We start from the raw sequence: 25393 nt of genomic DNA on the forward strand, positions 1-25393 counted from the left end.
ATCAGCAGGTAGAATGTCACTGGGGAGGGGGGTGCTTTGTTAGTTGTTGCTAGTGACGAATGCTGCATCTCTCCCCCAGTAACTTCTGTCTCTGCCTTATGCCTCTGCTTAAGGGCTCACAGGCACTGTGATGTGGGACCAGCCCATCACCCCTGAAATCCTTGGGGAGATCACTTGACTGTGGGACTCCCCCAACCCCCATTCCCTGTCATCCTCTGCCCAGATCTGGAGACAGATGGCACATGGCTCTGTCACTCCACCAGAGTGCCCTGCTCCCCTTGTTTACAGCAGTATACGCAAGGCCTCGGAGTGTGCGCTCACCTCTCCGGGCTGCCCCTTCCAATCCAGGAGCCCCAGACAGGAGAAGGGAGCAATGTAATAAAGTCATTAGTGTCTGATGCAAGTTAATCCATCAGGCTCCTTCTATTAAGGTCTCCACTGAGGAAGTAGCCTGCGGTGGCGTGAGGCCTGGAGTTAGGTGGCGGTTCACCCTGTTCCCCAGCTCTTCCAGGGTACCTCGTTAGGATGCTGAGCAGAGCTGGAAATGGGATGGAAGATCAAGGATGGCAAAAGGACTGGTGCTCCGTCTTTTCCCAGGGGCCCTGGTCTGCCAATCAAACACTAACTGATGCTAATGGCCGAAAGTATGTTGCTCCCTGCGACTCCCTTTGGGGGACCTCACAGTGCCTCCCTGAGTAGCATTTTAATGTAGTAGAGCATTTTTTTTTTTTTTTTTTTTGGCTGTGATTTGGGGCAGAGTCCCAGTCACTGCCCCCTTTAAGGCTTCCTGATCTACAGTAAGGATCTTTGGGTCAGTTCTGAGCTCATCTGAGAAACCCTAGCCCTAACCTTAGCCCCACCCCTAACCTTAGTCCCACCCCTAGCCTTAGTCCCACCCCTAGTCTTAGTCCCACCCCTAACCTTAGCACTACCCCTAACCTTAGTCCCACCCCTAACCTTAGTCCCACCCCTAACAGGTGAATTGATTGACACTTGTCAGCAAGCTGGTGCTTAGGCTCCCAGGGACCAGAGCTGGCTTTACAACAAGCCCACCAAGGCTTGGGGAGGTGCTGTAGTTCATGATCACTGTCCTCCGCTGGGAACCCTGAGCAGGCCCTCAGGGTAAGGGTGGAGGTCCGAGGAGAGAGGAGACCGAGGCGGCTGCATCCTACCTCGCCAGCAACACGCCGGAACAGGGCCCGGAACTGCTGTTCCTCTTCTGTTTCCTCCTCCTGTGGAGTCGGCTTTGGAAGCTGAAAGAGCCAAACAAGGTTGTGTAAAGGGCTCACAGAGAGAAATCTGACACATGCTTTCTCACATAAGTAACAGAAAAGAAGAGCCCACTCTGGACACCACGCTGTCCCTGAAGGAAAAGCCAGCGGAAGTCTTCCCTAGCACGTGGGAGGCCCTGCCTGGTTCAATTCCCACACATGGGAAATGCTCCGCACAGAACAGGATGGTCAGTAGAGTAGCAAACTGCAATGGAGATTTTCCCTCCGGGGTTAAAGCAGTTATTCAGTTATGCAGACAGAGCTGGCCTGTCAGGCTCATTCGTCATTTCCTGATTTCTCAGAGCTAGATGAACAACTTAGTTACATCTTGGGGACCGCAAGTTCAGCTTGAGTGACCACATGTCATTTGGCCAGAGCGGGAACTCTGTCACTTGATGCGGATGAGAAGGCTAGGGGTGCCAGGGCCTGACAGGTAGCTTGGCACAGCTGCCATGCTCCAGCCTCATCCCCTGATCCATCATCTTTCTTGATAGAGCGTTGCCTTCCAAGATTCCGTCTCCAGCACCCAGAGCAGGCAAAGGGCTCAGTACAACAGTGTTCTGTTTTCTGTAGATTTTGGCCCATTCATAAGCTGCGGCCCTAGGGGGCAGCACAGAGCAGCAGGCTCTTCCCCAGCAGGTTTCTGCTGCCCAGGAAGTTTGGACTGTTTCAGAAGCACTGAGCACGTTTCCCCCACCCCTCGAATATTCAACATTCATCATACAGCTTTGGATTTCACAATGGTTTGTGTGGGCTGAAAAACGGAAGCTATGGAGTCCAGGTTAGAACCAGCCAGGGTGCTTACTGGGCTACGAGCTGTCTTCTCCTGAATTTGATTTTCCCCATTTCATTGTTTTCAAGGCAGGTTTTCTCTGTGTAACTCTAGCTGTCCTGGCATTCACTCTGAAGATCAGGCTAGCTTTGAACTAATAGAGATCCACCTGCCTCCACCTCCCAAGTGCTGGGATTAAAGGTGTGCACCACCACTGCCCAACCCTGGATTCAATTGTGAATTCTAGAGCCTTCAGCTGAACCCCATCCCCTGTGACGACAGCAGAGGACTCACCTCAGGAAGGTCAATGTCTATGTTCTCATCCAGGTCCCTGCAGTGGCAGAAAGCACACAGTCTCAGGTGTAGATGTGCACCTCACTGGACTAGAGCTACAGAAAGGGTCTTGCCTGTCAGAGCCTGTTCAGTGTCATTCACTCACTCCCTCCCTTGTGCCAATACCTGCCCCCTAGCCTTTCAAACCTGTCCAGTGTGCCAGAGAGAGGGAGACTGGTGTGACCCTAGCCCAAGGAATCTTGCAATCCAGAGCTAGAAAGCCAGAGACTATATCAGTGCCCCCTCTTTTCCTGACGCACGCTGAAGAGGGTACTCATTATCCCTCTAGGAATGCTGTGGTTAGGGGTCTGCTTGAAAGCCACACCAACAGACACAGCTTGGCGTGTCCCCTCTGAAACGAACACAGTGCTGGCTTGGGTCTGGCTTCATAGAGGGACCATCAGGGCTCAACTTTCAGTCCTCTGATGGGATAGAAAGCAAGAGGCTTAGGGTTGGTTGTTGCAAGATATTTGACTACACTGTGAACCCCAAGACTGCATTATTTATTGGAAAAAAATTGTTTCTAGTTGTGGGATGGCTCAGCCCTAGCGTACACCTTTAATGCAAGAGCTTTCTGGTTTTTTTGTTTGTTTTTTTGGTTTTTTTTTTGTTTTTTCTTTGTAAACAGGATTAAATAAAGTTAACCATAGGTCAAGAGGTGGAGCCAGTGACCAGTTGACCAGGAATACAGAAAAAAAGCCATAGAGAGTAAGGGGAAGTCGGGAGGACGAACAGAGAGAAGCACAGGAAGTAGAAGGAGGGACATTCAGTTTGAAGGGTTTTTGAGACAATATGGAGGAGAGCCTTGCTTTCCCTTCTGGGACACTGGCTAAGGAGGAAGGTTGGCTGGGTGCTCTCTCTGCCTCTCTGAGCTAGCATCTGCCTCCCAAGTCTTTATTAGTAAAATCAAACACTTGCGATTTTGTTGAGAACAACAGTTGGTGTCACCTGGCTCTGTTTTGTACTGCCCACTTGCAGGATAAGGTCATCTTGGGATTAGCTAGGTGTTCTGTGAGAATGGATGCTGAGGAATCCACGCATGATGTGTATCAGCATCCAGGGGAAAGCGGGAGGAATGTTCAGACTTCATTGCTTCTGTTGATGGTGCCTGCACTCAGAACCCCAACCACTCAACAGAACCTGCTTCACAACCGGGGCCCCCTCATTACCCACCGCCAGTCCCGTTCTGCCTCACTACACAGAAGGTAAACTGGAGTGGATAACCTCTTGACAGATCTGTGCGTGGTCTCTTCTTGGGCTGTATCTGGAATTCTCTAGCTCAATGGCTCTCAACCTTCCTAATGCTGTAACCTTTTAATATATTTTCTCAGGTTCTGGTGACCCCCAACCATAAAATTATTTTCATTGCTTCTTTATAACTGTAATTTTGCTACTGTTATGATCTATGTTTCCTGGTGATCTTAGGTGACCCCTGTGAAAGGGTCACTCATGACCCTTAGGGTGCATGACCCACAGGTTGAGAACCCCTGCTCTGGCTGGCTTTCCTTACATTAAAAAGTGAATCCTTATACCATGAACCATTTCCCCTGTGCCATATCCAAGGTCGCTGACAGCAGTGGGAAATGTTTGCAACAGGAGGATTTCATTTAAAAAGACTTAAAAACAAAACAAAACAAAACACTCCATGGTGTGAGGCGGCAGTGCGAAATGGTTGACACTCATCAGGGAGCTGAAAGGTAGTGTGATTTGGAAAACTTCCAATGGTCACCTCCTCGCCATGTGAGTAAACATGCCCAGAGTCCCTGTATGAGCCCCTGACTCTAGAAGCTTCTTAAGAGTCAGGTCTGAGAAATGAAGGGCTATATCCAAGAGGCCCAGTGAGCAGGACTCCTGGAGCAGATGGGTCATCACTGGTGTGCTCTGAAGAGAAGGGCTCTGAAGATTTTGGGGAAGCAAGTCTCTCTTCCCATTCCACTTCCTGAGCAGGTGATGGGAGGAGAGGATGGGGTTCTAGCTCTGCTAGACTCCCCAATGGCCCCAGTGTGACCCAGTGGGTACCGTGCGCACTGAGGAAGATGGGCTCTCACCGAGTCACAGCTCTCTTCTCAGAGAAGATTCTCAGGCAGAAGTCGGCCTCCTGATGCGGCTCAAAGGTGCTGGGGATGAGGATATAGTCTCCCGGGGGCAGCTGGAATCGCTCTGAGACTTCTCTCAAGTTGATGAACGTCTTGCTTCGGGCCAGGGAGGCATGGTACTTGAAAAAGTCCCTACTCAGGTGTCCGTCCTTGTCTGGGCACTGCAAGGGAAAGCAGGGGTCGTCAGGGAGATGTGACTCTGTTCTTCACACTCAGTTGGACAAATGACTATCGATCATGACACAGGGAACTCAAAGCCACTGCAAGGATGCTGAGGGCAGCAGGTCCCCTACCTGGTAAATGGCGTAGCCAATGGTCAGCATGTTGGCGCCAAACCTCTTGAGCCTCCTGCGGTCTTTCTGCATCAAGGCTGCTAGGAAAGTGCAGCCCTCCTGGCCCTCGTCCCTCTCGGTCAGGGACAGCTTTATCTGCGGGTTGGTCCAGAAGGTGTCTGCCATTTGAAAGGGGGTGGATTACTATCATGTCCTTAAAAATACCAAATCAGAGCTCAGATGGCAAAGTGCTTGCTGTGCAGGCACATGAGTTCGATTCCCCAGAATCTACCTCCAAACCCCACAACCGACAAAACAAAAAGTTCAGCAAGACGGCTCAGCCGAGAAAGGCATTTTCTGTCAAGGCTGATGACCTGGGACCTATAAGGTAAAGGCAGAAAGCGCACTCCCAGCAGCTGTCCCCTAACCTCCACTGGTGCATGGTGGAATGCACACACACACACACACACACACACACACACACACACACACTAAACTGGGTAAATGGAAACACAAGGTGTTGCGGCATGCATTTAGTGCTGGCTCGATCGAGGGCCAGTCAGCCTAGCCTACTTAGCAGGCTCCTGGCCAGCGAGAGCCCCGGTCTCAAAAACAAGGTGGGTGACATTTGAGGAATGGCAGCCAAAGTTTTTGTTTGTCTCTAGATTCATATGAACACAGGGAAAAAAATGACAAAATCAAAATAAAATGTATGAGCACAGCTATTTAACACCAACACAAAGAAAAATGTTACAAGAGCCAAACTTTTTAGGACACACACACTGCCCCTGGTACCTACATGGGTTGCTTCTAATCCTGAAAAGGTGATCTCTTCCCTCCCCTTTCCCATCAGCCCTCTCATTCTACTTCCTTTATCCTGAGCAACCCTCCAAGATCCTGCCTCACACCCCTTCCAACTTTTCAGTCATCACCCATGCAGCCTTCATAGGCTCCCATGCCTGCCGCACCTCTCTGAGGTGCTGTTAAGCAACAGATCCTCTTTCCCACTCACCTGGTGTGACTTGTCATTCACCTTATGTATGTCACCTGAACCTTACAACAGAGCAGTTCCCAGGCATCTCATGCCAGCTTCCTGCCTAAGGCTCAGCTGTTGTTTCCCTGTTCATCCCAACTTTGCTGTCCAGCTCCACACACACTGCCCCTTGCATGTCCCCAGACAGATTGAATATGAGAATAGGAGAGAGAAGGACAGAGAGGCCACCTACCCAGGAAGTTGCGACAGCCACCAGCAGTGGAGCCACGGACCCAGCTTCCTTGGTGGATGGTCACCTCCCACCTGTGGAGGGCGCTGTCCTCCAGGGCATCAGGTGTGAGGTTGCAGATCTCCACTTTGTCAAAATGGATCTTGAAGTCTTTGAATGCCATCCTGGGACAGAGGGGAGGGTGGGTATGCTTCAGTGTCATGGTGTTGGCACTAGACAACCATCTAACCCCCTTCGTGGGGAGGAGAGCCAGGGGTCCCTCCCAGGAGGAGGGAGACAGGGAGGAAGAGAAAGAAAGAGGGAAGGGGACGAGGAAGGAAAGGGAAAAAGGATGGTGGGTGTTGCCCCATGCACCCCAATTTCAAACAAAAATGGAAAGGATGGCACTACCAAAACTCCCCGTCATCAAGGGCAGTGTGGCCCAGGCGCTTCTGCTCCTCCAGGTCCACAGAGCGCCACTCAGGAGAGCTGAAAGCAAAGAGCCACAGTTCAAACTGGGTGCTCTACCTCCCCAAAGCCACACCAACTAGATATGCATGGTGTGGGGTTCACACCCTCTTTAGCGAGGTTCACAAGACCCAAGGGACATGAGACCAGCTCACCACTGGCTCCAGCAAGACAGTGGCTAGGAAGTGTACTTCCAAGTGCTGTCTCTTCATAGTTCATTATGGGACAATCACAGGGAACTGAACACAGTAGTAGCTCAGCTGGAGGTCACAGTTCATGAGTGTCCCTAACTCACAGCCTGCTGGTGGCCTGGAGCAGGTCAAGGTCCTTCTGGTTTTGAAATTGACACTTGAGTAGTGATTCTAATGTTTGTGGTAGCCACTTGAAATACCAAATGCCCTGTTTATGTGACCAGAAGCTCAGGGAGGGTCTGTTGTGGGTGAGTCCAAATTCAGGTCCCAACCTGAAGGCTCAAGTAGGCCTAGAACTTGCTCTCAGGAAGAGCTATCTAGGAGAACTGCTGACACCCTCAAAGGATCAAACTTGGCATTCCAGTTGTGTGTTGTGGTCCTTGCTGCCTTCTGACCCAACAGTCTTCTAGGTAGGTTCTAGAAGCCCCAGGGGATGCTAAATCCACGAGGACAGATCCTATTCATATTTTCTTATATATTCACAGATAGTGAAGTTTAGTTTGTAGATATACAGAAAGAGTTTAGCAGAAATGCCTACTGAAGTGGGACAATTAGAGCAACAGTGTGACAAAATTTATATGAATGTGATATCTATTATCTATTTACTCTCCAACTATGACCTATCACCCATATCCTCCATCTATATCATTTTATGATATATATCCATGCATCTACCCACCCATCCATATACTTACATATCCATCAAGTACATATCCATTAATCTATCATCTATCTATCTACCCATCCACTAATCCATCATCTATCTACCCATCCATTAATCCATCATCTTTCTACAATCCATTAATCCAGCTTCCATCTATCCATCCATTAATCTATCATCCATCTACCCATCCATTAATCCAGCATCTATCTACCCATTTTTTTACTAATCCCTCATCTACACACCCATCCTTCAAACATCATCTGTCCGTTCATCCATTAACTCATCCACCTGTTGCCTATCTATCCATTCATCAGCCTATCATTTTCCATCTATCCATCCATCCATTATCTAGCTATGCATTCGTGTGCTCAACCATTCATTCATCATCTGAACACTCGATTCAGTTCATCACCCACCAGCTTATCCGTTGTCTAGGCATCCATACACAATTGTATCCACCCATCCATTTATTATCTATCATCTATGAATTCATCTTTCCATCATCTGTGCATTTATCCATCTGTCATCCATCCATTGTCTAGCCATCAATGTATCCATCACCATTTCTTCCATCACCTATCCATTGATTCATTCAACATATATTGACCCCTCTATTATTTACCATTCATATATGTATCTATGTATCTATCTATGCATCTATCTATGTATCATCTATGTATCTACGTATGTATATATATGTGTGTATGTATGTATGTGTATGTATGTATGTATGTATCTATGTGTGTGTGTGTATGTACCTATCAGTTATCAATCTACATCTATCATCTATTGCTCTAATTATCCTGCAGATCTTAGAAAACCCAACATACAATGTTTTTCTTTCTTAAGTAAGTTGAACACTTTTATGTTTTCACCCAAGGGATGTATTTTCTGGTTTCTCTGACCTGAGTGGCCAGTGTCACTCTTCTTACATGTGGGGTTGTCACTAAGTGGAATAAGTTTACTTAAACACACAGACTGCAATAGTCTATAATGCAATGGTATATACAGTGTAGGATTTACCACACCACAAAGAATGATGTGACAGTTAACATTTATTTCTAGAATGTCCCACATGATACTATATTTTCAGACCTTAGGCAACCCTAGTCAACAGAAACTATGGATGGTGAAGTTTCAGGTAAAGGGGGTTTCTGTCATTTAAAACTCTTTGTTTTTGTGGTGGTGCTGTGATTGTGTGGCAGGTCTGTTTTGTGTTCACCTGGGCAGTGCTCATGGATTCCAAGGAGGACCCGGCAGGACAGAACTGAGGGACTCAGTTGGCTCTCTGAACCATTTAATTCTAAATGGGTCACACCTGGTAACTGGACAGAGTGGCTAAACCATGTCTTTGATGGGTAGCACCGGACACCAGTTCTGGTCTCAATGTCAGTCTTATTACTTCAGGTTTTCTTTGCCTCAGTTCTTCCCATTTCCACTGGCAGAGGGAAGCCAACCTTCCTTTCCCTTGCTGTCCTGGTCAGCGTCCTTCCCAGCCATTCCCCTTGAAATCTGAGCAGAACAGGACAAAGCAGCAGGACAAGAATGTTGCAGGGGTGTGAAGAGGTCACAGCTTCTCAATTCCCAGTCACCTGGATCACTGGGCACAGCCTGGAAAGCTGGCCTTGCCATATTAACAGAGCCTAGTAAAGGACCTACTTCCTATTCTACCTCTTTGTTGGACTGTGGGCTTCAGCCAGTGGTCAATGGCCAACAGAGAACCTAAGAGTGACCTGTTAGGTAGTGTTTCAGGGATTCCTGGCCTCAAAATACACATGTACACACACACACACACACATGCATGCACCCACATGTGCATGCACATGCACACATGAACACACACACATACCCTAACACACACATGTGCACACAGGTGTGCACACACACGTACACACACACACGTACATACACACACACACATACACACAGTTGGTTATAACTGGAGCCATATTCCTTCTTGTTACCCCAGTAACAATAACACATTCATTATCAATGTGATCATGTGACAGGGAAAGAGCTATCCCAGGGAAAGAGTTGTTTATAGGTTGACATAGGCGTTCTAAGTGAGGACTGAAGGGGAGAAGGAGGACACAGAAGCAGCGCATGAAGTTTTGGGAAAGGCCAGTCTCCCACAGGTCAGCATAGGGCAGCCTGACTATGCACACCTGGGGACTGGCCACAGAGCAGGAACGGAGCAGAGCCACTAACCTGTCACTCCATGGCCCGTTCCACTCCACCTGGCCCCAAGGGTTACGGACTCTGATGAGCTTGATTCTCTGGCCATGGAAGTTTACCTCAAAGGAAAAAGTATCAAATACACATGGTGTGAGGAGCAGGAAGCCTTTAGTCATCCATGAGACCCAGAGGTCCATCTCTATGTAGAGCTGTTGTTACCTAGGCTCTTGAGGAAACCACAGTGAAGATGTCTACACACACTCATGTCCTCTTTCATGCCCACTTCTTGCTTTTCTGAGACAGGGCTCACTATATACTATATAAACCTTCACCTGCAAGGTCAAGGGAAGATTCTTAATCTTGGTGTGGGTAAGTCTAAGCCAGAAGGAGACAGATCAGCCATTTCAGGGAGTGGGTAGGGAAGGGAGCCTCTGAGACAGGTTTTAGAGGTTACAAAGTATCAGGTAGCCAGAGTCAGCCATTCCTGAGGACTGGGTAGGGAAGGAGCTTCTGAGAAAGGTTTTAGAGGTTACAAGGTATCAACTGGCCAGAGATCTTAGCTCTCAGTCTACTGTCACAGGCTAAATCAGAGTTGAACTGAGACATGAGAGAACAAGGCAAATGGGCTGGAGGTGTGGCTCAGTCAGTAGCTGCTTGCTTAGCATGCAAGAAGCCCCGAGTTTGATGCCCAGAATTGCATAAACCAGGTGTGGTGGCACACATCTGTTGTTTCATATTTTCATCACTTGGGTGGCAGAATCAGGGGATCTAAAGTTCAAGGTCAGGCTAGACTATATAACAAATTCAAGGTCAGTCTTGACTTTATTATAAATTCAAGGCCAGCCTTGAGTATATAACAAGTTTGAGGCCAGCCTAGGGTACATGAGAGTCTATCTCTAAAACAAAACAAAACAAAACAAAACAAAACAAAACAAAACAAAACAAATCAAGTCTTAGAGTTAGAAGCTCACAGCTCTGTAATCATACAAGCCAACTCCATATGAAATCTCACATGCAGAAACAAGCAAGCACCTTATCCATACACAGAATACAGAAGCAAGTGGACCAGGGTGAGGAGATGTTGCTGGGTTGGGAATAGCGGAGGATCTGGCCTCAGACTGACCTGCCCACTCAAGTGAGCAGGTGTCTCAGCATGTGTGATGGGAAGAGACATAGGAACAATCTCAATACATTCATATAATAATTGCACATATATGTGCATATCTATATAATGAATACATACATATGTGCCCATATATATATAATTTATGTGTTTATATGTATATAAAATGAGTATGAATATGCATATATATATTACAAACAAAATTGTATGTGTGAATATGTATAACTTATATACATGTGTACACATAACGTGAACAAACATATTGTTATGCATATATAGCAAATATACATATATAATAAATATATATATTAATTTCTTCTTGTAATGGCTGTGTTTCTCTGCAAAACCCTGGCTGTATATGACTGCTATAGGATTGAGAAACAATTAACTTATAAACACAAAATCTGCAATCCCCCTAAGGTAAGTTTGGTGCATGCATGGGCCTCCTCCCTGGCTCCTGTCTGCTGTTTCTTGTCACAGACCACCTGTGTTAGGTGTGATGTCCTCTGCTGCACAACACATCTAAAGACTGGGTTGTCCTGTTCCCCCACCTCCATCCCCTGCAGTAGGCCCTGCCCGTACCTGGTCGAGTCCCGTCACGGTGTAGGCATGGCCCTTAATGAGACCAAGAGATGTTCGAGCTTCAGATTCTGAGGCATTCAGGGTCTAGAACAAAGGAAGACCAGAGTCAGGTCCATCATCTGTGCCAGCCTCCCTCTGTGTCAGGCCCAGCCTCAGCCCCGTGCCTACCTCAGCACATTCTAGCCCTCAGTTCCTCAAGGGCAGCCATGTATGTAGGCCTTAGAAATTGGAAGTACAGGACTCCCTAATAGGTTCATCAATGATTCACAGCCAAGCTAATCTCTTTCCTGGGGGGGACCCCCACAACTACAATGACTCTACTTTTCTGACCCCAAACAGAAACCAGCCACCCTAGTGATAGTTTAGTGAATGACACCCACAGTCACACAGGGAAGAGTCCTCCCCTGGTAACATGTGATTTGGTCATGAATATGAACCTGCAGGAGAAGTAAATAATTCATTCATAAAAAAAAATTATATCTTCGTAGTTAATCCAAGAAGAAAGGGGAAACTTGAATAGGTTTCAAAATCAGAAGATATGAAATTTTATCTCTCTATGTAGTCCGTGCGTAGAGGGATTAGAAAAATCCTGTTAGCTTTCTTTCGGGTGGGTTTTCCAGAGCAGAAATAAAAGGAACACATTTCAGTGGAGCCCACTGGTGGATTCCCTTCAGTGGAGTAAATCCTGCCTGGCAGCACTGGTGTTGAGGGCAGCCAAGGTCCTGGATGGTGTGGTACTGTGGAAGCAGCCCAGGGCATGATGGGAGAGACAGACAGCTCTACCTCTAGGCGCCATGGGGTGTTCCACTTGGCAGCAGGTGTATTTGCAATTACATTGCAATGCAACAAGCATTAATAAAGAGCTTGCATTTGCTTGTGTGTTTGAGACAGCCTCACGTATCCCAGCCTGTCCTGACATGCAATGCAAGATGACTCTGAGCTTAGGACTCTCTTGCCTCTATCTCCTGAGTTCTGGGAGTAACAGGTATATTTTACTAGCCTGGTTTATACAGTGCTCGGGCTGCCTGTGTGCTAGGTGAGTGTTCTACCCACTTGTGTTTTAATTAAAGATGGCCACCTTCCAGATACTCATGCCCCCTCTGGGTTGCTCTTTCTGTCTATGGGCCAGCCAGCCACTTACATCTATGGAGCATCCTAGCAAGGAACCACGCTTCAAAGCCTTCTCCAGAATCTCAAAGAAATCCTCTGGTGCCTCTCGGATTTGGAAGTGCTCAGCCACACCCCCAGTGAAGTCTTCCATGGCTTCAATGGCACTGCCTCCCTTCAGTGCCTCATAACTCCCGTTAAGCCTACAAAGATGCAAGAGCAGATTGGCTGAGGGAGGGGAGGGACAGGATGAGGTGGAAGGTATGCTAAGCTCACAGAGCACCAGCCAGACTCAGGGAGGAGAGGCAGTGGGGCAAGCCCTGGTACTGGCAAGATAGTGACCGAGGCTGACACCTCGAGGGGATGGTAGTTGGAGCCAGTCCTGCCATCTTCCTCACAAACATGGTTTTTGTTTGTTTGTTTTTTAATGTTTGAATGAATGCTCAGTTGTTTATTCGTTCTCCTGATTCAGTCTCTGAAGTACTGAGATTGCTTTTTTAGTGTTGTTATGGTGATCTCTCTGACTCAGAGCTGGGGTTATAGGCATTGATCACAACACCCAGTTTTATCTTGATTTGTGGTGTGTGTGAATGTATATGCTTGGGTGTGAGCCAGACTCTCACTCCACAGACCAGGATGGCCTCAAACTCATAGCAATCCTTCTGTCTCAGAATCTCCAGTTCTAGGATTGTGGGAGTAAGTTATCAAGCCCAAAGGGGGAAAAAAATCAAGACACAATATTGCTATATAGCCCAGGCTAGCCTGAAACTCTATATGCAGACCAGACTGAGCTCAGACTTGTGGTGATCCTCCTGCCTCAGCTTCCCCAGGGCTGCAGTTATAGGTATTCATCAACATGTCCAGCTTTCTCTTGGTGTGTGTGTGGTGTGCATATGTGTGTGTGAATTTATGTGATAGGTGTAGTGTATATTCACATTTGTGTATGGATGCATGTGTCTATGTGCACACATAGAAGCCAGAGGAGGACACTGAGTGTCCTGGTCTATGACTCTCTTCCTTAATCTGAGACAGTCTTTCACTGAACCTGGAGCAAGGCTGGAAGCTAGAAAACCCCAGAGATACCCCTGTCTCGACTCCCCACTGCACTGGGGTTATAGGCATTCATGACCAAGCCTAGCCCTTTGCATTTGTGTGCATATCCTATGCACACACACACACACACACACACACACACACACACACACATACACACACATCTGTTACTGCTCTGGTGAGATCATCATAAGTCCACCCTGAACTCCAGCACCATCCATTAGCATATGTAGAGGCCCTTCTATCCTGGTGGGAAACATTACCCTCCAACAGCTAGCAGCTGGCTTCCCTTCCTGCCTTCCATCTTACCAACTGCTCAGTCACTGTGTGGACCACTGCATCAGAATACCCTGCCTGAACCCTATAGGATGTGCCCTTATCTACCAGAGTACATGTGTTTCTAGGGTGACCAAGACACCCACTGTCTTCCCAACTCAATCAAGTTTCATCTTGTACATTTGTGATGTGATTGGACCTGAGTATTACTAGCAGGCTGGAACTGGAGGACTGGGGGGAGTTGGGGCCATTTGACTAAGGATTAGAAATGAATGCGCTGGGGCTGGAGAGATGGCTCAGTGGTTAAGAACACAGACTGCTCTTCCAAAGGTCCCGAGTTCAAATCCCAGCAACCACATGGTGGCTCACAACCATCTGTAATGGGGATCCGATGCCCTCCTTTGGTGTGTCTGAAGACAGTGACAGCAACAGTGCACTCACATACATGAAATAAATAAATATTTTTTTTAAAAAGAAACAAATGTGCTAACTCTTCTTCTTTTTTTAAGATTTATTTATTTATTATATGTAAGTACACTGTAGCTGTCTTCAGACACTCCAGAAGAGGGAGTCAGATCTCCTTACAGATGGTTGTGAGCCACCATGTGGTTGCTGGGATTTGAACTCAGGACCTTTAGAAGAGCAGTTGGGTGCTCTTACCCACTGAGCCATCTCACCAGCCCGTGCTAACTCTTCTTATGTGAAGCTCCTGAACTGGTTCAACCACAGAGACAGGAAGTGGATGGTGCCAAGAGGGAGCTGGAAAGAGAGGGATGGGACACCAGTGTCTATCAGGGACTAGGTTTTAGTTTTGCAAGGCAGCCACTTCTGAGGGTGGGTGCTGTGGTTGGTCACATGCCAGATAAGTGTGTTGTTAATGCCATTATAAAACTATGCCCTCAAAATGTTACAGTGGTAAATTTTATGTCATGAATGTTTCATAACATTTTGTTGTTGTTGTTGTTGTTTTTGAGACAGAGTTTCTCTGTATAGTCCTGGCTATCCTGGAACTTACTTTGTAGACCAGGCTGGCCTCGAACTCAGAAATCCGCCTGCCTCTCGAGTGCTGGGATTAAAGGCGTGTGCCACCACGCCCGGCTCATAACATTTTTAAAAGGAAGGAAATGAGCACTTGGGGCCAGCTGATGTCTTTCTATTCATGTGGCTTAAAGCCACGCACCTAAGCTGTGGCAAATCCCGGTATGAGACCTGAAGGACCCTTGTGCCATGTGGGCATAGCCAAGGGCCCACCTTCCTCCTAGCATCTTTCCTGCCAGCATTGTGAAGGTCCGATCAGTTTCTTGGGGAGACAGGAAACATGGCCACCATGTTTGAAGCTGGAAATGTCTAGGCCATCTCATGAGAATGTCCTAGTGGTCCAAGTCCCCGACAGGTAGCAACCATTCTTCCCTACCGATTGCATCCCAGTCTCTCCACCAAACATCCCCGTGAGGGGATGAGTCCAGGCTTCTAGGAGCAGGAGGAGGGACCCCGCCCCGCCCCACCCCCACTCACTTGGCATAGGCTTTCTCCAGCAGTGCGCTCCAGAACTCATTGTGATCAGCAGAGTGGAGGAAGACCAGGCGGTCCTTGAAGGTGGGCAGGCGGTCATCAATCACCACGTCCAGCCACTCACTGTGCTGCCAGAACTAGTGGCCAGGGCAAGACATGGTGACAAGGGTGAGTCACACTGAGGTGTGGGCCCAGCAGCAAATGCTTACTCCATGGTTCTTTTCCCTGAGCAAACTGCCCTTGTGCTCCAAGGAAAATCTCATCTGGTGCCACATCAGGGCTGCATGGATGTCACAACAAGGCCATCTGGGCGTCTCAACAGGGTAACCCAGGTGTCACGGCAGGGTCACCTGGGCTTTGTGCACTCAGTCATATACTGGGCCTTCACCCAGCATGGAAATCAGTTTCAGGAGTGTGTCACCATGTAGGTGGGTAAAGGAAAAGTCACAGTAGACACCCCTGTGCTCTGAGCTAATGCATTTTCTCCACAAGACACCAGGTTAGGTTGGCAGGTGTGGAGGGTAGATATGGGCTTAGCTTTGATCATACCCAGCCCGGTCTCCATTCACACCTCCACCCAGCTTTGGCCTTTCACTAGCCCACATTTTCCAGCCCACATAGGTGGAGCCCCAACGCGCATGTGTTTGGATTTGGTTTTCCTGTGTGTTATGATCATAGAGGTGAGGGGCATATGGGTAATGCACCCGAGAGTCTGTTTGGGTGTTTGCATGTGTGAACATGTGCGGGGGGGGGGCGTGAGCACCTATATATATGCATGTAGTTAATGAACCTGAATATGTATGTTCATGTACATGCATGAGGTATGTGTTCATGTACATGCATGAGGTATGTGTTCATGTGCATGCACATGTATGTACATGCACATGTGAGTGTGTACACTTAAACATGTATCATGTGGGTGTCCTAGTTAGTTAGCATCAGCTGTCAGCCTGACAAAGCTTGGAGTCATGTAAGGGCAGCTTCATAGAGAAATTGCTCAGACCAGGTGGCCTGTGGCCATGTCTGAGGGATTGTCTCGACTGTGGTTGATGGGGGAGAGCTCTGTTTGCTGTGGATGGCACCAGCTTCAGCAGAGTCCTGGACTATATAAGAAAGCTAGTGTGAACCAGTAAGCAAACAGTAAGCAGTCTTCCATGGTTTCTGCTTGAGTTCCTTCCTCAACTTCCCCTCAGTGATGAATTATGAATTATTCATAAGAAATATGAGTTCCTTATGAATTAAGGACCACCTTATGAAACTGTCAGCCAAATAAACCCTTTCCTTCCCTAAGCTACTTTCCATCCAAGTGTTTTATCACAGAGACAGAAAGAAGGACACTAGAACAGTAGGAGAGTTCATCTGTGAATGTGTGTGTGTGGACAGAATGTGTGTATGCGAATATGTGGTGAGTACACACACATATATATACTATACATATAATACACATACACACATATATACTATACATACACTACGCATACTATATATACTCATATACATACACACATTCATGCTCTGTACATATACTACACATAGTACACACATATACATACGTACACATACATATACTATACATACACATACTATGCACACATGCAAATACTATACACATACACCTACATATGCTATATATACACTACAATATACACATACTATACACATATACATATACTATACACATACACTCACATATATATATATATACTAAACATATACACATACTATACTATACAATACACCTACATATACATATAATATATATACTACACATTTACAAATACTATATACATATACCTACATATACTATATATACTACACATATACACATACTACACACATATACCTACACCTACATATACTAATACATATACTACACATATACACATATTATACATATATACCTAAATATACATATACTATACATATACTACACATATACATACTATACACACATACACATAGTATATACATCTACATGTATTACACACATATATACTACACACATACATACATATACGGTACATATACTATACATACTGTATACATACACACATAGACATACTATACATACTCATATATTCATAGACACATACATATACTATAAATATATTACACATGCTATATACACACATACACACATACTATACATATACTATACACATACTACACATACACATACTATGTATACATATACACACATACACATACTAGACACACACATACACATACTATATATACATACACACATATACATACAAATATACATATACTATACATACACATATGCATATGCATACACATACACATAGACATACATATGCTTATATGTGTGTGCATATATGTGGCCTAGCACATTTATGTGAATGTGCTGTGTGTGAGTCCATAGGTGTGATAATGTAAGAATGTGCATTGTGTACATGCATAGAAGCATGTGTGCACTTGCATAGGCATGAGAATACATGTGTGTTTATGAGTATAGGTATGTGTATATCACATATGAACATGTATTTGACATTGTGCTCATCTGTGTACTAAGTGTGTATTTATGTAGGTGGAGAGAGATAGGCAAAGGAAGCAAGATCACAGCAGGGACAAGTGTCACTGTGCAGCTCAGTCATACAAGCTCATGGCTGGTTTTCTATGGCGTGTTTCTCAGTTCTATGTTTGATTGCTCCATCCTGCACTTCCTCAGTAAGGGAGCTATTCCACTTATGAGAAGAGCTCTGGCTCCCCAGGGAAGCAGCCATGGTTCCCTGAGGATACCATATGCTTTCCTCTCCTATTGCTTGCTGCCTCTGGAAGTACTCCAGGAAGATACCCACATGGTGTGGCACCATGGCTCATATACCCTGTCATGTGGCTTTCAGGATTGTTAACAGCACAATGCTGTACACAGTATCTCCTGGGCCACTTCCCACCGCAAACAAACACAAGGACTCAGGTTTCCCTTACCTGGAAATGAAATATCCCAGCATAGCCAGAACCAAATCCTTGGTCCTGGGGAACCACCCTGGCCAGTGCTTTCTGATTGAGGGTTAGGGAGGCAATGGCCGCCAGGAGCCAGCAGTCTCCTGCAGAGCGAAGGTCACATAAGTATCACACTGATTCCCAGAAGTCAAGAAAAAGCAATACCAGAGACCTCTCTGTGATAGAGTGATAGTAAATACCTCTGTCCCCTCTGCCTATTCAGCCTGCTCTTCTGCCTGCTCTCTATATGGCTGCCTCCTGGGTATTGTGGCAATATTGGCTGACTGGTTTCAGACACAGGGATCCACTGCCTCTCATCTTCATAAGGTCTCAGAGGACCAGGAATATGTGATGTGTCATAGTAGTTCTGTGGCAGTGGGTAGAAAGAGGGTCTTGGAAACAACCCAGTGGTGCCTGTTGCAATTCTGGGCGACTGCCTCTCTAGACCAGGCTTGTTTCAGCTATGAGCAGCAGCTGCCCCAAGGAAACCCCTTTGCTTTACTCTCCTTCTTCTTTTCCTTCTTCCTTCCTGCTTCCTTCTTCCCTTCCTCCCTCCCTCCCTTCATTCTTTCCCCTGGATTTTTATGACAGGGTCTCATTCAATAGACCAGCTGGCCTGGACCTTAGCTGCCTGTAGCTTAGAGTGGCCTTGGACTAGTAACAGACTCTCTATCTGCCCATCACCCACCCATCCATCATTCATCTATCACCCATCCATCCGTGTATCTTTGTACAATATCTGCCCATCTATCACTCATTCATCTGCCTATCCATCTGTACTGGCTGTTTTTTTGTGTCAACTTGACACAGGCTGGAGTTAGCACAGAGAAAGGAGCCTCCCTTGAGGGAGTGCCTTCATGAGATCCAGCTGTAAGGCATTTTCTCAATTAGTGATCAAGGGTGGGAGGGCCCAGCCCATTGTGGGTGGTGTCATCCTTGGGCTGGTAGTCTTGGGTTCTATAAGAAAACAAGTTGAGAAAGCCAGGGGAAGCAAGCCAGTAAGGAATATCCCTCCATGGCCTCTGCATCAGCTCCTGCTTCCTGACCTGCTTGAGTTCCAGTCCTGACTTCCTTTAGTGATGAACAGCAGTATGGAAGTGTAAGCTGAATAAACCCTTTCCTCCCCAACTTGCTTCTTGGTCATGATGTTTTTTGTGCAGGAATAGAAACCCTAACTAAGACAGTCATCACTAATCTACCCATGCATCATCCACCCATCCACATTCTTTTATCCATCCATCGGCCATCCACATACCACTTATGTGTCAATTGTACTATCTACCACTTGTAAACCATATATCATATCTGTTCATTTAGGATGATCCACTGACTTTTTATGGTCTATCTATTGATCTATCTTTTTATTATCTATCTGTATTATCAATCATATATCTATTATTTACCATCAATCATCATTTATCATCTAATTATCTATTTATTATACATGATCTGTCTTTTATAATCTCTCTCTCTATATTTTGTCTTCAATTTACCTGTCTTCTATCATCTATATATTATCTATCTATTGACTATTCTGTCTTCAATATATCATCTGCATGTCTTCTTTTCTCTCTTCCTCCCTCCCTTCTTTTCCTTTTCCTTTTCCTTTTCCTTTTCCTTTTCCTTTTCCTTTTCCTTTTCCTTTTCCTTTTCCTTTTCCTTTTCCTTTTCCTTTTCCTTTTCCTTTCCTTTCCTTTCCTTTCCTTTCCTTTCCTTCTCAATCTAGTTAACTGTCAGCAGTTTTGGAAGCTGGCTTTGGGATTCTATGTGAAGACAGCTCAGGTTCTCATTGAGATTCCAGATGATCTGTTCTAGTCACAGTGATTAGCCTGGGCTCTGGGTAGCTCAGTCTACACAATATACTTCCTTCTTTAGCACATCCCACAACGCATTTGTCTTTTGCAGAGTCAGTAAGAGTAAGATTTGCCCAGGTTTTTTTTTTTAATTAAAATTTGTTCATATTATTTATATGAGGACACTGTTGCTGTCTTCAGACACACAAGAGGGCATTGGATTCCATTATAGATGGTTGTGAGCCACCATGTGGTTGCTGGGAAGTGAACTTAGGTCCTCTGGAAGAATAGTCAGTGCTCTTAACAGCTGAGCATCTCTCCAGCCCCAAACTTTGCCTAGTTTTACTCTAATTCCTGATGCTGCTGTGAGGTCCACCAGGGTTCCTGTAGGAGAACATGTGAGCATGGAAACTCCTGGGGCGTGCTGGCAGGAGGCATGGACTCTGAGGCCAACAAGGTTTTGCAATCTGACTGTCGATCTGTCACTCGTGACCTTGGACACACTGCTTGCTTCCCTTGCCTCGGTCCCTCATATACAACTTTGGGAAGGTGGCTGGAAAAAGGAGCAGAAGTGTGTAATCTTAGAGAGGACATGGCAGGGAACAGGCTCACAGTGTAGGTGTCACTGAGCTATAAAACCATGAGCCACCATTGGGGAGCCAAAGGGTCAGGAGCCTCTAAATTAGTGTTGCTTTTAGGGGAGGCTCAGCTCTCTGGGAACTTCTAGATAGGCCCAGAGCCCAAACACAATGTTAGCAGAAAACGAGGATTGCCCCGGGGTAGAGAAGCCTCTCTACTCCATGCAGGGAAGGCACCTGCATACTAGGGAGGGAGAGGGCCAGGGTAGCCTTGTTCTACCCAGCCCTGTGTCCTGACCCTCAGGGGCCTGTGTGGCTCTGGCTCTGGGGGCATTCAGGTATGACCCATGGGCATCCCCTCTCCTCTCTACTTACCCAGCTCCCCTTGGCAAATGTCGGTCCTGGTGGCCCCTCCAAGAATGAATTCTGGGTTTTCCACAATTTCCTGGAAGATTGAGAGCATCTTAAGGGAAGGCCCAAAGCAGCCACAGCCCTGCCCAAGGGAGACAGGCAGCCCCACCCTCAGGGAGCCAGAGTCTCATGCACTTGATCTCTCCTGCAGCAGGCCAGGAGGAGGCAAGAGCTGCCAGGGGTTTATGCTCTGAGTTTCCTGGGCTCAGCTTAGTCCGTCCATAGCTCAGCCCAGGGGAGAGCCCGACCCTACTACGTTCCTCTATAGAAACTCACACCATAGCTAATAAGAAAGTGGGATGTCAGTCAAGTATAAAGTCAGGCACAGGCAGGTTCCAGTCAGCCCTTTACCATGAGAACTGCCAGCTTTGGGTCTTCAAGCGCTTCACCACGTAAGGAGCATGTGATCCGGCACCTCAGGCAGGATCAACATGTCCTGCCCGGCTGCTCTCTTTTTCCCAGTAGATCTTCTATATCCTTATCACATCTAGAGATCTTCACATCACTCAGGATCTTACCCACATGTACTATGTACACTTTATTACACATTACCCCATTATTGGGTAGTTTATGTAATAGTCTATAATTTGTGTGTATCACTGTAACCATGTAGAAACTTAAAAAGTAAAAGCAATTATGTAAAACATGTGGGTTTTGGGAGACAGGGTCTCACTAGGTAGCTTTAGCTGTCCTGGAACTTGCTATGTGAATCTGGCTGGCCTCAAACTCATAGGATCTTCCCACCTCTGCCACCCACATGCCAGAATTAAGGGCATGCCCTACCACCTCTCTGAAATGTGTATATGTAGTGGGTTGGCCTGATGCTGATTGTATTCTAATGCTAATATTGGGCCCCAAAGCTGCCTGCCCAAGAAACAAGAAGAGAGTCTGCACTGAGGCCACATGACCCTGTCCCCAAGTTATTTTGATTGGTAAATAAAGATGCCAACAGCCAATAGTTGGGCAGAAGAGACATAGGTAGGGTTTAGGGTTAGAGGGTTTGTGGTCAGAGAGGAGCCATGAGGAGGAAGAGTGCAGGAGGAGGAAGAAGCCGCCATAGGTTAGGAGTCAAGAGAACATGGTCCTGAGGGCTGGCCAATGGCACTAAGAGCAGCCCAGATGAAACATAGCAAGTAATAACTTGGGGTTATCGATAGGAAAGTAGACTCTAATAGTATAGAGGGTAGATATCTGCCCAGCTCTTGGGTTGTTTAAGGTTTATTGTAAATATAAAGGTTGTGTGTGTCTTTCACCCAGGAACTTAAATAGCAAAGGCGGGGTAGAAACTTCAGGTTGGGATTAAATACTTTCAACACTATGTGTATACAAGAAAGGCTTTTAAACTCTGTAAGAATGAGGTCACGTGACATGAAGCAGGCGAGTAGTCACCTGCTACTCCGCACCAGTGCAGCAAGGTTCCAAGGACCCCTGACTTGGTAGAGGTAATAAAGAGTTCCAGTGTGAGCTTCTCTGATCAACCATGTCTACCTGTCTGTCCGCCTGTGCTGAGGTTGGAATCCAGGTTTCAGACATGCTAAGCAAGAACCCCACCACTGGTCGACAACCCCGGTTTTATTTTACTTCTCATTTTGAGACAGGTCTCACTATGTTGTCCAGCCGGCCTTGCACTCCCGAGTAACCCAGGCCAGCCTTGAACTTGGGATCCTTCTGTTGGAGCCTGCTGGTAGCTCTGATTATCTCACTGGCACCACCTACCCGAGGCTGCTGCCCTCAGGCGGGGCCACATCACAGGGGCTTGCTATCCATCATCACCTATCCATCCTGCTTGTTCTACCCCTCCCTGTGAGACCCAGCCCTTGCAATTTAGGAACACTGTTTCTGGGCAGTGGGCACTGGAGGATTTGGGCTAACCTTGGAATAAGTCTGCTGCCACATTCAGTGTGCCTCAGCTAATGATTCCTTTCTCTTCCTTTTCCAATCTCAAATCCCCTCTCTCTTTCTCCCTCTTCCTCCTTCCATTCTCTCTCTCTCTCTCTCCCTCCCCCTTTCCCTCTCCCTCTCCCTCTCTCCCTCTCCCTCTCTCAAGATTTTTGAGACAGGGCCTCACTCACTATGCAGCCTAGCCTGGCCTCGAACTTGTGATTCTCCTACTCCTGCTCTCTTCTGCCTTTCTGGGTGTCAGGCTCTGTCCCTGGCACTTTAGCCCAGCACAAGTGAGAGAGAGGAAGTCCACGTGGTCTCTGAGAGAGATAGAGACCATCAGTCAGCTGTCAGGGCAGGGCTGGAGAGCACTGTGTAAGATGCAGGACCAGAAACCTCATCTTGGGCCTAGGGGAAGCTAAAGTGAACAGAAACCTAAGCCTGTGCAGGGGGGATCCCCGTGGAAGTCAAGGAACGGAAAGAGCCTAGTCAGAGGCCTAGAAGGACAGACAGACAGAGGGACTCTAACTGGATCAGGGTGACATCAGAGGGGAAGCAGAATTGGGAAAGCTGGACAGAGGAATGGCCAGGGCAGGGACAGAAAGTCCTGGGAATCTCTAACTTAACACGGGGTAGCTTCCGCTGCAAATTCCCCTCACAGCCTGAGTCGTCTGCTTCCTCTCTGGGCATTGATCCCAGGAGCATGATGGGAGTGGGGAGTCTATAAGGCCAAGGGCATCTTAGACAGGGCTGAACTGAAGGCTGGCAGCCTCCCATGAGACCCCCAGGATGTGGCAGTGTTGGTGGTGAGGTGAGGAGTGCAGCCTCCCAGGTCAGGGCTGTGTATCTTTATTTGTTTCTAAAGTGTTCATGTGACCTTAGCGGGAGGGTTCAGGGACAGCCTGTGCTGTTGACTGTGCCAGAAGCCCAGGCCTGGCAGAAGGAGAACTCAGGAGGCTAGCTTCTCCCAGAGACACCCCTCCCATCCCCCAAAAACCCTTTACACACACACACACACACACACACACACACACACACAAGCACTGCACAACTTCTTGTACCTCCCTCAGCCCCAGAAGCCTCAGAGTCTAATCATTAACTGACCCCACCCACCATGATCAGGGCTGACAGTGAGGCAGCAGAACAGGGTGGCTATGTTGTCCTCTCTATTCAGTAAGGCACAGTGCCATCTTTATCTGCTGTCCTCTCCTGAGCAGAAGTCAGCTATGTCCCTCCCACCCTGCCCCACACTAGGCTTCTTTCTCCTCCTGCACCCCACCCCCACCCCATCTCCTCCACTCAGTGGTTCCTGCCCTGAGCCACCTGAGGGTGAATCTAAGTGCCACCCCCTCTGATGTCACATTGGCTTTGTGTTCCCTTTCCCCAAAACACAGCTGTGTTTGACAAGAAGGAGGGTGACTCTGCCCACAGCCCATAAAGTAGCCTGGCCTTTGCTATTGAGATGGGCCCTGTATGAGCTATGTACTCAGCCACAGGCTTTCTAGAAGCCGAGGAAACTCGGACCTCTCTGTACCCCTCTGCCCTGCATCAGGTCTTACACTTCCACATTAGCAGGACAAGAGGAAACTCAGGGTTCACCATGGTCTGTAGGGCCGAATGCAGAGAACTGGCTCCCTGACTGGCAAACAGATGAGTATTTTCAGGGACCACACACACAGATCCAGTTCTGAAAGAGTCCACAAGGAGAGGCTGTGTGCAAGAGACCAGACGGCTGGATGTGGTGACTGGAGGGCAGGGGGACCCAATTTTTGGGCACCATTGCCAGGGGTGTGTGGCAGGCACCATGGAGGGCTGTGTTTTGGGGACCTGACCTGTAGATAAATGCTTCCTGATGTTGGTCAGCTGTGGATAGGCATCAGTGGTACAGATGACAGACAGCCTCTAAGGCTGACGGCTGAGACTTGGCGGCTTCTCCACTTGGGGAGAGAGACAAAAGCACCAGGCTTTAAAGGAACAGGTTAGTGTTGGTTCAAGGCCAGGGTTTCCCACCACCTCAGTGTTAGTGTAGGTATGAGCCTGGGGTTCCAAATAGACCTAATGCTAGCTACAACCCTTTAATGCGTGTCCTCATGCTGTGGTGCCCCTCCCCCAACCATACAACTATTTCATTGCTACCCTATAACTGTGATTTTGCTACTGTTATGAACTGTAATGTAAATGTCTGTGTTTCCCAATGGTCTTAGGCAACCCCCGTGAAGGAGTTGTTTGACCCCACCCAGAGGGAGTCCCGACCCACCGATTGAGAACCACTGGATAGAGCATGGCCACAGTGCAGCTCAGAGGACTCTGCTGGCTGGCCTGAAGTCATGAGCAAATCCTAGAGGAACAGGAAGGCCTCAGCAGGGTGGAGAGAGAGAGAACAGACTGTGAAGAGGAACAAGAGCCAGGGCAAGCTGAGAGTGGGGAGCAGAGGGGGCCAGCATCCGGGAACACCCAGAGTCCTGGTGGCTTGCTGAATCTACACACCAAGACTTCTGCTACACCCAGAGGTCCCTAGGCCAGGCTCCCACATATAGCAGAGATGTGAGTGTGTAGGTCTATAGCATATTTTTATATGTAGGTACACACAAAGAAATTCACATGCACAGGATACATGCACATGTGTGTACACACAGACACAGGTACACAGACCACATGAACACAGA

General features: G+C 47.3%; 1 protein-coding gene across 1 annotated transcript in view; it reads right to left on the reverse strand.

Moving 5' to 3' along the window:
- Capn9 (calpain 9) overlaps positions 1 to 25393 on the reverse strand; it is a 38438-nt gene that overhangs the window by 9210 nt on the left and 3835 nt on the right. Inside the window, exons 2-13 of the mRNA XM_021169331.2 lie at positions 20811 to 20880; positions 18050 to 18168; positions 15101 to 15234; positions 12291 to 12459; positions 11150 to 11233; positions 9478 to 9563; positions 6358 to 6435; positions 5971 to 6131; positions 4766 to 4923; positions 4425 to 4633; positions 2338 to 2374; positions 1173 to 1253 (exon numbers count right to left, since the gene is read on the reverse strand). Of these exons, the coding sequence (XP_021024990.1) occupies positions 1173 to 1253; positions 2338 to 2374; positions 4425 to 4633; positions 4766 to 4923; positions 5971 to 6131; positions 6358 to 6435; positions 9478 to 9563; positions 11150 to 11233; positions 12291 to 12459; positions 15101 to 15234; positions 18050 to 18168; positions 20811 to 20880 (1386 nt within the window). The remainder of the gene's footprint in view (positions 1 to 1172; positions 1254 to 2337; positions 2375 to 4424; positions 4634 to 4765; positions 4924 to 5970; positions 6132 to 6357; positions 6436 to 9477; positions 9564 to 11149; positions 11234 to 12290; positions 12460 to 15100; positions 15235 to 18049; positions 18169 to 20810; positions 20881 to 25393) is intronic.

This window comes from Mus caroli, unplaced genomic scaffold (genome assembly GCF_978045245.1).
Source record: "Mus caroli unplaced genomic scaffold, Mus_caroli_1 scaffold_10, whole genome shotgun sequence".
NCBI lineage: Eukaryota > Metazoa > Chordata > Mammalia > Rodentia > Muridae > Mus > Mus caroli.